The sequence below is a fragment of the Oryzias melastigma genome, unplaced genomic scaffold, assembly GCF_002922805.2.
Source record: "Oryzias melastigma strain HK-1 unplaced genomic scaffold, ASM292280v2 sc00204, whole genome shotgun sequence".
NCBI classification, from domain to species: Eukaryota; Metazoa; Chordata; class Actinopteri; order Beloniformes; family Adrianichthyidae; genus Oryzias; species Oryzias melastigma.
In genome coordinates, this window is record NW_023416880.1 from 550,989 (window position 1) to 564,863 (window position 13,875).

The following is a 13,875-nucleotide window of genomic DNA, read 5'->3' on the forward strand; positions in this document are numbered from 1 at the left end:
CTCAAACCTGTCAGTCGGTTCTTCCTGGAAAAGCTTCTGGATTTTGGTCAGAGCCTTACTCTTTGTTTTCAGAGCCGGTTTGGTGATACTGGCCGCAGCCTGGCACCCGGCGGACTCCCCCTGCCTCGTCTACTTCTGCCTCATCACGCTGCAGGACAGCGGCGCCTCCATCTCTGACCAGTTCACCGTGGAGGTGACCAAGTACACCTGTCCTTTCCAGGTAAAGGTCCACATCCAGTTCTTCAAATCAACGCCTGAATACTTCCTCCCTCACCTGTGGACCTGAAACCGGATGTGTCCTCAGAGCGAGGAGGCGCTGCAGGCCACCCGCTTTCTGCTGCCGCGCTCTCCCGGCTTCGCCGCCTTCTTGTACACCGAGGATCTGGTGTTCGCCTGCTCCACGGGGACCAGCAGAGCCGCTTTACCTGACGAGAAAATCAGCTTCAGTTCTCCAGGTGAAACAGATGTTTTAGATGTAAAATGTGAACGCTGGCAAACATTTAGGCTCGAAATTCAGAGTTTTCAGCTTTAGTTTGTTTTTTAATCAGGAAACTACAAACCCATAAATGAACTCCAGCATATGCAACGTTCCGCAAACATTTCAGTTTCTTTATTTTATTTTTTTAACCTGCTCAAAGATGGCCGCTTCCTCCCTCTGGACAGGTGACGGCGTGCGCGGCGGGGGCTGCTGCGCCGACCTGCCGGTGTTTTTCTCCCAGAACAGCGGCTTGTTGGCGGTGGTGGCCAGAGAGAGCGCCTCCATCCTGCCGGAGACCATGGAGGACTCGCTGTGCTCGTCTCTGGCTGCAGCTCCAGAGGTAAAGCTTTAAAGAGATCCGAGCAGAACCAGAACCGGGTCTGAGAGTCAGGCCTGTTTGCTTCAGTCCGCCCGGTTCCAGGTCCCCAAGGCCGACTCGTCTGCTCTGCTGGGATGTGGACATGCTGGACGTCTGAATGGATCTGAATTTTTGTTTTTGAAGGTTTCTGTCATGGAGACTCCGACCAGGGCGGAGCTTGTCGCTCAGGAGGACAAAACCAAGCTGCTGAAGGCCGCTTTCCTGCAGTTCTGTCGGTACGCCCAGTAAAAACCATCAACTTTATCTGAGAACTGGTCGGCCATAGAAAATAGTTTATCTCCGGCTCTAATGATGCCGCCATATTGGAGCCAGACGTCGTTAGTAAGCAGTGATTGGTCCAAGTCGGTCTGAGCTTCTATGGCAACATCCTGCTTTTATTGAGACGTCTGATTGTTCAGTTTATAACAGAATAATATAATAACAAAGAGGATTGTCAAGAATGTTGACCAACAGAATGACTGAGGAACAGCTGTTTATTTCTCTAGAGAAGTCTGTGAGATTTTAGCTTCCTGGAGCCACTTCCTGTTTGGACGCCAAGGGGAGAAGCCACTCAGTCCAGTTCTCATATACAGTCAATGGTTGAAACTCTCCTCCTAATGTGTAATTGTAACAGACACATTTTTTTCTCTATTCCATTTCCACCTTTAGATATGTTTCAGTTCAGCACGTTCTAGATCTGGGTAAAGACGATGCTTTTCAAAATAAAAGTAGAAGAAAATTGTGCTTGAGCTTCATCTGTGCAATTTTGTTTTTCCTTTTGAATCTTTGAAATGTCCAAGAGTCCCTGATCTGTTATGATGCTTCTGTTTTTACTTAAAACATTGTGTTTTAACGCAGCCCTTGAAGACTTTAGGTACAGTTTGAAGATTTGAATGTTAAATTATTCATAAAATAGAAAAAAAATCTGTTTAAGGATTCGTGCCGGTCCCTACAACAAGCAGTTTGAGTCAATACTAGAGTTGCAGATCATGATGTGGGACTTGAATGGTTCAACCAATCACAAAATGTAACTGTAATACTTTGATTCAACCTGTAGGGGGCAGCACACGGACGGTTTGTGACTATATTTTCAAGAATTCAACAAGTTTATTTTAATTTGTCAAAAAATTGGCATTGACCAACATACAGCACTTTTAAAGCCCCATTTATAGACGTCAACAGACAGAAAAAGTTCATTTAGGGTTTGGTTACTCTTTAAATTTAACAAAAACTCAAAGTTTGAATGAACGAGATGCTAAAAATGTTAAAGGCTTTTCTGTCTCATCAGGTTTGTATGACTCATTTTTTTGTTTCATCTTTATTTTTCTAATTACTTCAATGTACATTCACAAGATCAGATTTAATTCAACTTAAAATTCTAGATTTCTTTTAGTTTTTTGCCCAAAGAACAAAACTAAAGTTATACTGAAGTTCTGGAAAATCCTCAAAATTTGAACATTAATTAGTTTATTTCCAACATACAAATGACAAAAGTAAAAAAATTAAGAATAATTCTTAACAACAAATGATAATATGGTTCACCACCTGGAAGGATTTTTAAACTGAAGGTTTAAATGTTACAGTAGAAAGGAACAGGTTAAAAACACAGATCTGCTGTCAGGCTGAGATTTGGGGAGTTTAGCGTCACTTTGGAGCTCATTATTTTGACAATCCTCCCACATTTAGATCCACTTCACCTAAATTTGACTGTTCTTGGCTTCAGAAACGACCTGGTTGGAGCTCAGACGGTCATAGACGAGCTCTTCCCCGCTGATGGCGATGCAGAAGAGGGGGCGGAGCTTGACGGCATCGTGACTCAGATCAACCTGGAGCTGGTGGACGACTACCCGGCTTCAGACCCTCGCTGGGCCGAGTCCGTCCCAGATGGTGAGAGGAGACTGTAGCTCCTGACCCCTTCTGAACGTTTCATTCACCCCTAACCCTGGTTGTTCCAGAGAGCGCAGGCTTTCCGCTCACGTCTCTCATCATCGTTCACCAACTGGAGGACAAGATGAAAGCTCACGGCTGCTTCATGGACTTCCTGCTGCAGGTAGAGGCTGAAAGATGACGTCATCTCTCAGAAAATATCTTCGTCTCTTCTGAAGGAATTCCACTTCAGAGGAGAACATATTCTTCTGGAGATCATTAAAACTGATTTCTGTCTCCTCTCCTTCCAGGTGGGTCTGCTGGACCGCCTCACCCAGGTGACTGTGCGTTCGTCTCCCATGGCAACGCGGCTGCTGCTGTGCGAGCACGCTGAGAAGCTGATGGCCGCCATGGTGCTGAAGAACCACCACACCAAGCACGGCGAGCTGGTGAACCGGGCCATCAGCGCGGCGCTGCAGAGGAGCGGCACCGCCATCCCGCCCAGCCTCACGCCGGCCGACGTCTTCTTCAGAGAGGTGCGTGCCGCCGCTGCTGCCACCGTGAGGTTCAGCGGGGCGGCTCCTTCAGTGTCGTGTCCCGCAGGTGTCTCAGATCTCCTCGGTGTTCGACTGCCTGCTGGAGGAGGAGGAGCGGAGTCTGAAGGAGAACCCGGTTGACTCGGTGCAGTGGGCCGAAGTGGTGCTGATAGTTAACAGCATCATCAAGGTTAGTGTGGCGTCAAAAACCCCAACGGGTTCTCTGTGAATCCCACTGATGCATGTGTGTGTGCAGGACGTGCTGCAGGCCGCCTGTCAGTACCGAAACACCAAAGCCTCCACGTACAGAGCTCCGGAAAGAGCTGCAGCCGAGCCGGAGTACATCCCCTGGACAGGTGAGCAGCTCCCGCGCTTTCAGTGTTGACCTTGTTAAACCCTGAGCAGTTGAAATCATAAAAACGCGTTGTTATGGAGCATTACTGATTCGAGTTTGAGGTCTAACACACAGGAAAGAGAATAGACTCCACCTGAAAGATGTCCCAGTTTTATTACTTTGGTGAAGAGTGTTTATAAGTCTGTAACTAACAAAAAGTTTTGCTTATCATAACATAAAGGGCATAAAAAGAATTACTGTAAATTAAATTAAATATAAAAAAACAAGGAAAAATGACTGAGCATGTCATCACAAGCATAAACTGCTCAAAACATGCAAAATAATTAATCAAATCTGCTTTAAACTAACTTAAAAATCACTCCTCAGTAAAACGTGGCACAACAGTGACATCTAGTGGTCACGAAAAATCACTGCAACGAGTAGCACATAACTCCAATGGCAAATTATTACGCATCATGACATCTAATGCCAAGTTATAATACTTCTTAAAACTCAAAGGAACATTAATTATGGATTTATGTAGGCTAAACAGGCACTTCTAACATTGCTAACATTGCTAGCTTGTGCCACACATTTCTTAAGACTTCAAACCTGTAAGAAAACAAAAGAATCCAAGAACTTTTGTTTGGTCAGTTACTCAATACTTTGAATTGGAATGTACTGGAAAAGGCTAAATAGGATCCTTAGGTTCTCTCTAGGCTGCTGCCTTGTGCTCGTGACAAACAGAAACTAACTGGACAAAAACCACAGAAGAAGAAGAACTCGACGACACATCTTGTGACATCATCAGTGTTGGGCTGAGCCCCTGTAACTTTTTCTTCAGCGTCGGGCGGCGTCGGAGGCGTCCGCTCCATCATTTCCCGCCAACACAACATCATCCTGTCCTCGGTGTACCCGCACGCCGACTCCCAGCTGCGCAGCTCCCTCTGCGAGCAGCTGGTGGCGCTGTTGGACATCTACCTGAGCAGCTATGTGGCCCAGCTGACCTCGCTGCAGCAGCAGAGGCCCGCCGGGGCCCAGCAGGAGCGCTACAACAGCCTGGAGATGGAGTACAGCCAGCGCCGGTCCGAGCTGCTCTCCCCGCTGCGTGAGTCTCCGACCACGTGCACGCCGCCGTGAGAACGCCGTGTTGTTATCAGACAGTGACGGACAGGACGCTGTGTTGCAGTGGAGCTGGGTCAGTACCAGTGGGTGGCAGCGCTGGCTGAGAAATACTGCGACTTCGACATTCTGGTCCAGATGTGTGAGCAGACCGACAACCAGAACCGCCTGCAGCACTACATGGCCAAGTTTGCAGAGCAGGTACCTAAAGTTAACTACAGAAACTTTGATTCACATTTAATTATTTTAAAAGCAAAACTGTTTTTTTTGTTTGTTTTATATTTATATTGATTCTAAATGAAGTGGTGTTTGGTTTAAACGGTTGCAATTTAGCAACACATGTAATGAAGATGTTATTCAGCTTCCTCAAGAGGACATTTATTTTATTTTAAATAATCACATTTTCAAAGTTGATCTTTTTTCCCATCAGCCTAAACTCTCCCTGGAGTTTCCACAGATTAATAATTTATCTGTTTAAATTCTTTGCAAGACCTCAGTCAAACTTTTCTGGAGGAACTTTGTCGTCTTGCTGCTTCAGAACGTCTGTGTTTGTGGAGACTCCGCCCACTCCCTGAACCTTCTTCCTGGCCTCCTGGTTTTCTTCACAGAATTTTGCAGACTTTGTGTTTCGGTGGTACATGGAGAAAGGGAAGAGGGGGAAGCTGCTGTCGCAGCCCGCTGCGCAGCACCAGCAGCTGGCCAGCTTCCTGAAGTCCCACCAGCACCTGAGCTGGATCCACAACATCCACGTGCACGACTACCAGAGCGTACGCAACACCTGCACCCTCACATCTGCACGTGCACGCCAACAACACACAGCAGCTATAAACAAGGTGGTCAAGGGATTTAGTTTGGAAATAGAGCAAGTGAACCGGGTCAGGAGGGATGGAAACTCCGGCTCCAGTGGATCCACATCTCCTCTGCAGAAACAAAACTTCAGACTTTTCAGAGGAACTTTATATCTGCTGATATTATTTAATGCATGCACTGTTTCTCTAAGGTTCCACCATCAAACTTTTTATCTATCATTATCAGTTGTAAATGTATGATTTTAAATGTCGCCTGCAGTTAAAATCCTTTTAAACGGAAGAATGATGTGGATTGTTTTTGAATTGTTAGGAAAGGTTTACTCTGTATCTGTTGCAGAATTTTCCTCCATCCTAAACTATTTTTATTTATTTATTTATTTTTGTTGCAGGCCTTCGGGACGCTGTACAGCCAGGCCACCGCAGAGACGCGCTACTTTGTGAAGAAGAAGACGCTGCTGGCGCTCAGTAAGCTGACGGCGCTGGCCTCAGATCTGCCCGACGACCAGATCAACAAACAAGTGGACGGTAAACACAAACAAAAGATGGACACTGAATATTTGTTTTTCTTTTTTTTTGGCCTCAAATTAAAAAAAAACATTAAAATTGATTTACTTAAGGGACTTTAAATTAATTATTTTAACATGTCAGAAACATCCAGTCAAAACAAATGGAATTAATAGATGATTATTGAGTAAAAACAGACAGAAACTTTATTTCTAATGAACAAAGTTTATCTATTAATTATTCATTTGTTCATCCATCCTTTTGTTCTTTCTTTTTTGTATCATTTGTCCTTTTTTCATATTTTCATTCTTTCTTTCTTTCATTTCATTCCTTTCCTGCTTTTTTCTGTTCTATCTTGTATCGTGTCTTTTCTTTTTTTCCCTTTTTTTCTGTCTTCTGTTTTTCTTTTGTTTTTTGCCCTTTTTTGCATCCTTTTGTATTTTTTTTCATTTGTTCATTTGTTCTTTCTTTCATCATCCATTTTTTTTTTCCTACTTTTTTACTACTTTAATCTTTTCTTTCTTTTTTTTCCTCTTTTCTTCTTTCTTTCATCCTTTTTCTTTGGTCTTTTTGTCCTTTCTTTCTTGCATCATTGGTCCTTTTTTCCTTTTTTTCTCTTTCCATCCTCCTTTTGTCCCTTTCTCTTTCTATCTTTCTTTCATCCTTCCTTCCTCAGCCTCCTCCTCTCTGTTCCTCCTCTGAATATGTCCAAACCGTCTCTATCTTCTTCCCCGCATTGACCTCCTCATCATCTTCATCAGAATTCTCCTAAAATAAACAAAACTAAAAGAAAAGCAGATTTTCTATATAATGATGTGATCCTTGACTCCATGATAATTTGCCAAGAAGTTCATTCAGAACTTCTAACAGAGTTTGTTTGTTTGTTTGTTTGTTTGTTTGTTTGACAGGGAAAATGTGCTAAAGTATTCTACATGCTTCACACCAGATTAACATTTTGCATTTGTAAACTTGCCTGAATCCCCATTTTCTGTGTTTCTCCGTCGGCTCAGAGATCGTGGAGCAGGAGCGCTTCCTGCTGCATCAGGAGACTCTGCCCAGGCAGCTGCTGGAGGAGAAGCAGCAGAACCCCGACACCATGCCTCTGCTCAACGCTCACAGCCTCATCCAGGTGAGACACCGGCGTGCACAGGTAACATTCAGAGGCGGGGCTGCTCTTCACCTGTGGAATGCTTCGTCTTCTGCAGCTGTACATCTGTGACGACAACAGACGAGCCAACGAGTACGACTTCAAGAAGGCTCTGGACCTGCTGCAGTACATCGAAGAGGTCACTCGTGTTTGTTTAAGACTGTCGGCGGTCTAACGGGGACTCATGAGGATTTCCTGTGTTGCAGGAGGACGCCGTGGACATCGAGGCCTTAAAATGTGAGATCTTTGGTAAAGCTCTGAAGAGGGACGAGTGAGTTCATGTTTTTTATAGTAATTTAAAGGAGCGTCACTGTTGGTGGCGGTCGGTTGAACTTGTCTGGTTTCCAGCTGGTCGACTGCAGACGGCAACGACGATCCTCTGGAAGCTGCTAAAGACAGCATCTTTGTCAAGATCCTCCTCAAGCTCATGCAGGAAGGTGAGAAAGTTCAGCACTCAGACGAAAATCCACTTCCAGAAGAACAGAATGTCCCAAAGGATGAGGAATCAGCTTTTCAGCAATTTTACTGAACTAAAGAGGAAAAAAATCCAAATCAGACTCGATTTGGATGGTTTTCCCAAATTAGCAACTCTTGAAATTCAATATGGAGCATTTAGTTAACTCTTGTGTGGTTCTGAAGACCCGTTTAGACTTGTGTTGGCTTAATGAGCCGGGAGCATTGAGCCTTTTTCGTTTTTCCTTTACCACAATTCCATTCCGATCATGTTTCCAAAGCGTTCCCAGTGGTCTTTTAATTATAATTATGCCGTTTTTAAATTTAAAAAATAGTTTTCTAGGATATCATTTTTCTTTAAATTACAATAAATGTAAAGAAGAACAAAAAAGATCTTTTTCCAACAGTATTTTTCGTCTGGTCCTAAATTACATTGACTTGAATAAAGAAATACAATTTTCAGCTTCATTTTCTTTACACATGTCCTCCATCATGAGAACATGTTAAAAAAACATTTTCATCTCTTTTGGGTCAAATTTTATCCAATTTTATATAAAATCCCCCAAAGGATGAGGAATCAGTTTTTCATTTTTCAGCAATTTTACTAAACTAAAGAGGAAAAAAATCAGACTTTATGAGGACACTTTTCCCAAAATACCAACGATATAAACTTGAAGTTTAACACTGAGTGTACAGTTAACTCGTGTGGTTCTGAAGACCCGTTTCTACTCATTTCTCCAAAGTGAAAAGGGAAAGTTGTGCATTTGTTTTTGTTTTTATAGGTTCAGCACCACAATTCCTCTCCGATCGTCTCCTGATCTGTTTCCAAAGCGTTCCCAGTGCTCTTTTAATTAAAATTATGCCATTTATTAAATTTAAAAAATTTTTATTTAGGACATAATTTCTGCAGAGCAGCAGGAGTTCATTAGAAATTTGCTTCCAAGTTGGCATGGGGCAACCCCGCCCCCCATTCCCCTCCCCGTTGGTGAGAGCTAAGACAAGGGAGGTTGTAGCCCCGCCCAGTGTATTTTCTATGTCACAAATATGATCTTTAATTAAAACAATAAATAAATAAATACAAATAAATATATATATTTTTTAAAAAGTACAATAAAAATAAATAAACAATCTTTTTTAACATGATTTTTTTTTTTGTCTGCTCCTAAATTACATTGATTTGAATAAAGAAATATCATTTTCATCTTAATTTTCTTTACACATGTCCTCCATCGTGAGAAAAATGCCATAAGAACAAGTTAAAACACAATTTTCATCTATTTTGGGTCTTTAAAATTCAATTTTATAGTTATTTTACATTTTATGATCATCGATTTACTATAAAAACGTTAAACTGTCCTTATATTATTCAATAAAAAGCATCGACGTGAATTCTTTCTATTCATGATCCACTCATCCAGACAAACCCGCATCACTATGCTCCCGCCGCCATGTTTCCTGTGCAAAAGATTCTGTACATCTGGGCCAAGAGATTCTCCTCCTTCATTTGTTTTGTTCTTCTTTCATTCTGCACTTTTAAAATCAGACTATTCGCACGTCCAGCTGCTGCTCGTCTGGAAGATGTTCTGATCAAAACGACAAACAAGCTCTAATGTGGACAAAAGGAAAATGTAACTTTATGTTCTCCTCAATCCTCCGATGGTTCAGTAAAACACCCTCTAAGAGGAGAAAATGTCTTTGTGTTCAGAGAAGAGCAGCTTCAGACCAAAAACAACCATAAAGGACTTTTCCTCACGTTCCAAACCTTCACTTTGCATGAAGAGTCTTGAAGATTTAGATTTGACTGAATTTGCCTCCTGATGCTGAAGCTTTAAGATGACTTCTATCTTCACCGTCAGCTTCAGACAGCCCCAGCATTGAGGTTTCTGATGTGTGTTTTTTCTTCAGGTGTTCCTCTGCAGACGTACCTGCCCGACGTCAAGGAGCTGCTGGATCTGGACGAGCTGAGCGGTTTGAAGACCAAACCCTACTTTGAGTTTGTGCTTCGAGCCAATTATGAACATTATCTCCAGGCTCAGATGTGACCGGTTTGAACCTTCTTTCCTCAGAATGAGGCTGTTTTGAAATGCTCTTTTCTAAATAAATCTGTTTCTGCAGCAGCGTTTGCTTGTTTTCTGATAAACTACTTGTGAAAACAGTTTTATCTCTGGACTCTGAGGATCTCCAGGCGCTGTGCTGCATCCTCGTCGGCTGACATGCAGCAGATCGTAGCTATAAATAAGTCATCTGCTGTAAAAGCTCCAGAAGACTGAAGCTACTGGATTAGTCATCAATCCTGACGGCTGTAATCTGCCTAAGAAGCTTTAATCTGGAGAAAATGACAAATGACAGAGTTTATAATAAAACTTTAAACCTCGATCAGGAAGATCTGGATGAGGATGTGAAGCTGCGTTTACTGAAGGGAAGAGGACGTTAGTGTTCCTTTATTCTGAGTTCTTCTATGTTTAGTTCAAGAGAAACGCTGACGGGTTTTTTTTTTATATTAAATCACACGAATGATCCATAATTCTTTTCCGTTACTTTGTCTTGGAGTTCATTTTTATTCAGACAAAGTTCGACCTCAGTCTGGTTTATTCTGGAATTTAGAAAAGCTGTTTTCTCAGAAAAAAGGAAAAGTTTGTTGACTAGAAGGTGTTTTAGTGAACGTCTCCCCTCCTGTTCTAAATTGAAGACTTTGTCCCGGTTTAAAACTCGCTCAGCGTCTGTGAATCCTGACGCCTCTGTGAGCTTAACAACAGCTGGACAAACACTGAAGGTTTTTGGCTCAGTTTCTTCTGTCTGCAGCGTCTGACGAGCTGGAGCTCCTGAGATGCTCGTTTCAAAAACACAAGTGTGGATTTCTGTGCAGATTTCTCCTTTAGATTTCAATCTGATTCTCTGATCAGGAAGTTGGTTGGAAATGTCGCCACAAGCATCAGACTGATGAATTTTTCTGGTTTAGATTGAGGTATTTTTGTGACAATTTGTCAACAGATTTTATTTTTATTCACCTCTAATGTTAATCTGTTATATTGAGTCCAGCTACGTTTTTAGTTTTGTCGTTTGTCGTAACCTTAATATGTCAGAGCAGTTTTAACAACACATCAAAGTTACTAAAACTTGCAAATATAACATAGAGCACAAAGCTACAAATAAAACCATTTCCACTGATCAAAGACTGTTTAGAGAAAGTGGAATATTTACTGAAAAAGAAAAATGACAAAAATCAACTTTGTTTACAGAAAAACTCCAAATAATTATGCATTTCTGTCTGTGTGTGGAGGTTCTGGAATAGTACGGAGGAATTTATCAAAATAAGGAAAAGTGTAACACAATTTAATTTAAAAAAAAAGAAAACTGTGGAAACTTATAAATAAAAGTGAGAATCCTAATGGGAAAATGTACAGACAATATTCATGGTGTTATTTTGGTACCTTGATGACTTTTTTATTTCTCTTATAATTAATTTCAATCCAATAATTAATTCTATGTTCAGTGTGTAAAACATAAAATATCCTGAGATTGTGGGTGAAAATTAGTACAATTTTTTCTTATATCTGCTCCTTTTTCAAGCACTTTATCACTTTCTGTTTATTCGTGTTTGAAAACCTAAACAGACAGTAACAATGTCTCATTTATTTCTCATTTATTTTCACTGGTAGCTGAGAAATATTATTTTGTTTTTCTTCAGCGTTTTACGTTTTCACTGCGAACCCAAAACTTATTTCTAGTTCATGTGCATCAAACTTTATTTTGATTTAGGGCAAAAGCTGAACGACTGATTGGATTTCTGACTTTAAAAATTAATAATCTAAGAACGGATGCCGTCTACAAGCTTTTACATTAGTGGAGGGGGTTAAGAATTAGAAATGTTTGAACTTTGGGAAGTTTTTTAATAGTCTCAAACAGATTTATTTCCAGTGATCTTGGATTTTATTAAAATAAATGCAGCAAATATTTATTTATATCCTGTGTTCAAAGAAAGGCCATGCGTTGAAGGTCTATAATCACACATTTTGACCTCTTTGCATAACAGCTTTTCTTTGCCCCATTCATGAATGTAGACATGAAAAGGCCTAAAACAGCAGGGTAGGTGCAAAAACAGGGATAAGTCACCTCTGGCAGTATGACACTTAACTTAAAAATAAAGAAATAAAATACTAACCTGTTAAGAACTACTATAAACATGTTTGTATTTTCTATTTTAAAATCCCAAACCCAGAGTCCTGCCAGATTTTGTCTTATGAATGACTTCATTTCAAATAAATCAAACACCCTTTAAAATAATACTGTTGTGGTGAATTTCTTTAAATCTAAAAATGTAAATGGAACAATTGTTTCATTTTGGGTTTAATTTAAACGAAAAAGTCTAGCTATTTTAAAATTGATTTTAGTTTTTTTTGCTGCCAATTAAGTTTTATTATTGATGTTTTAATGATTTCCTTATATCCTATTTTATCCCTTGATTAACATAAAGCTTCTGCTTTTCAAGGATATTTCAGTCAAAATTTAATTTTTAGTCCTAAGCAATAAATCTTAAAATTCATTTATATTTATACTTATCTCAATATGAAATATGTAGATTTTGAAATTGGACGTTTTGACACATTTTTAAAAATATCCGACATCTTTACGCTAAATTCGACGAGGAGTGAGGAATCCGCACGCGACGATAACGGTCACCGCGGTCCCTCTCCATAAACGGGCTCGTGCGCTCGCGCCTGCGTGGTTGCGTCCTTCTTCCCATATAAGTCCCTGTTGGCGCGCGGGCCCCCTCTGCAAGCACGCGGTGACCCCCGCGCGCCACCAAATATGGAGGAAGGGCGGCAGAATTCCTGTCGGATCCTCGGACATTCCTGACAGCTGTCCGCGGTGAAAGAAAAAGGGAAGGAATCCGGGCTGGGATGGACGGGAAGGGGTATATAAGGACCCCGGCGGGGTCGGGATGCCACCGCCGTCACCTGGACACTCCAGCAGCGCTTCATTTCCTCACCGACAAACGGAGGTAAGCGGGTTAGAGGAACCGGGAGGAGGCTGGAGGAAATACGGGAGCGTCGGTAATTGGGGTTAATGGTTCCCGTGAGGAGGAGAAACGGGCAGATGGAGAATAATCCGGGATAAGTGGTTAACTAATGGATGCTGGCAGAACTCAAACCTGTTTTAGTTCAACTTAATCAGTTGGGCGGAGAGGAAATACTGGTGCCTTCACGTGCTGTCGGAATTTTGTCAAATTAAATGAAATATAATGATATACTCGAGTTTTGAAACATTATTTTAAAGAAAAAAAATTATAGTTAAACTCTTTATATATTTTTTAAGTATTTTCGTGTTCGTAAGCGGCGCAAATAATTTTTAGTGACTCAAGATTTATGTCTAATTGAAAATAATAATAGTATTATGTCAGAAAGATGAATAACTTTCATTTTAAGTTTTTTTTTCTTCTTTTTTTTCTTTTTTTTCTTGAAATAATGAGCCCTTAGAAAGAAAATGTGATGTCGGAGTTTAAAAAGAGCTCTTGAACGCATCATTTCTGAAAACAAACGGCATTCATCACATTCCTTTGATGAAAGTCGCTCTGGATTCATTATAAACACACAGGGGATATTGCCGGGCTCAGATGAATGTTCATTATGGCTGAGACGGTTTAAGTGGAGCAGAGTTTACTCTGTTTCTCTGTATCATCAGCCACACAGCCTGATTTATAACAGTAAAAAGTTCCTCAAATCTGAGGAACTTTAAGGTTTTTGCTGTAACTGACGGCATTAAAAAGTATACATTTAACCATAAATATGTAACACGGTTTGGGTTTTTCTAGATAATAAATTCAGTTTTGAACCAGATTAGTCAGAAACCAAAGTGTGATGTTTGTGGTCATGTTGCATCCCCGACGTTCCCTCTCCAGAGTCTGCAGACATGTGCGACGATGACGAGACCACGGCCCTCGTGTGCGATAACGGCTCAGGCCTGGTGAAGGCTGGCTTCGCCGGAGACGACGCCCCCAGGGCCGTCTTCCCCTCCATCGTGGGCCGTCCCCGTCACCAGGTAGAACCCGGCACACAGACAGAACCAGAACCATCTATGTCCACCACCGGCTGACCTGCCCCCGCCTCGCAGGGCGTGATGGTCGGCATGGGTCAGAAAGACTCCTACGTGGGTGACGAGGCTCAGAGCAAGAGGGGCATCCTGACCCTGAAGTACCCCATCGAGCACGGCATCATCACCAACTGGGACGACATGGAGAAGATCTGGCATCACACCTTCTACAACGAGC

At 41.6% G+C, this 13,875-nt stretch overlaps 2 protein-coding genes across 3 annotated transcripts in view; both read left to right on the forward strand.

The window, feature by feature from the left end:
• Positions 1–9,724, forward strand: part of nup133 (nucleoporin 133) — a 12,776-nt gene extending 3,052 nt beyond the window's left edge. Inside the window, exons 8-25 of one of the 2 annotated variants that reach the window (XM_024260686.2) lie at positions 73–220; positions 305–455; positions 664–818; positions 981–1,072; positions 2,560–2,723; positions 2,792–2,886; positions 3,014–3,238; positions 3,306–3,428; positions 3,495–3,594; positions 4,417–4,680; positions 4,762–4,895; positions 5,303–5,461; positions 5,893–6,028; positions 7,018–7,136; positions 7,213–7,293; positions 7,361–7,425; positions 7,503–7,591; positions 9,513–9,724. In XM_024260686.2, the coding sequence (XP_024116454.1) occupies positions 73–220; positions 305–455; positions 664–818; positions 981–1,072; positions 2,560–2,723; positions 2,792–2,886; positions 3,014–3,238; positions 3,306–3,428; positions 3,495–3,594; positions 4,417–4,680; positions 4,762–4,895; positions 5,303–5,461; positions 5,893–6,028; positions 7,018–7,136; positions 7,213–7,293; positions 7,361–7,425; positions 7,503–7,591; positions 9,513–9,649 (2,437 nt within the window). In that variant the 3' untranslated portion in view covers positions 9,650–9,724. The remainder of the gene's footprint in view (positions 1–72; positions 221–304; positions 456–663; positions 819–980; positions 1,073–2,559; positions 2,724–2,791; positions 2,887–3,013; positions 3,239–3,305; positions 3,429–3,494; positions 3,595–4,416; positions 4,681–4,761; positions 4,896–5,302; positions 5,462–5,892; positions 6,029–7,017; positions 7,137–7,212; positions 7,294–7,360; positions 7,426–7,502; positions 7,592–9,512) is intronic. The other variant, XM_024260687.2, reaches the window with a different exon arrangement.
• A 2,620-nt stretch (positions 9,725–12,344) lies between these two features.
• Positions 12,345–13,875, forward strand: part of acta1a (actin alpha 1, skeletal muscle a) — a 5,623-nt gene continuing 4,092 nt past the window's right edge. Inside the window, 3 exon segments of the mRNA XM_036210729.1 lie at positions 12,345–12,609; positions 13,507–13,646; positions 13,719–13,874. Coding sequence (XP_036066622.1) covers positions 13,518–13,646; positions 13,719–13,874 — 285 coding nt within the window. The 5' untranslated portion in view covers positions 12,345–12,609; positions 13,507–13,517.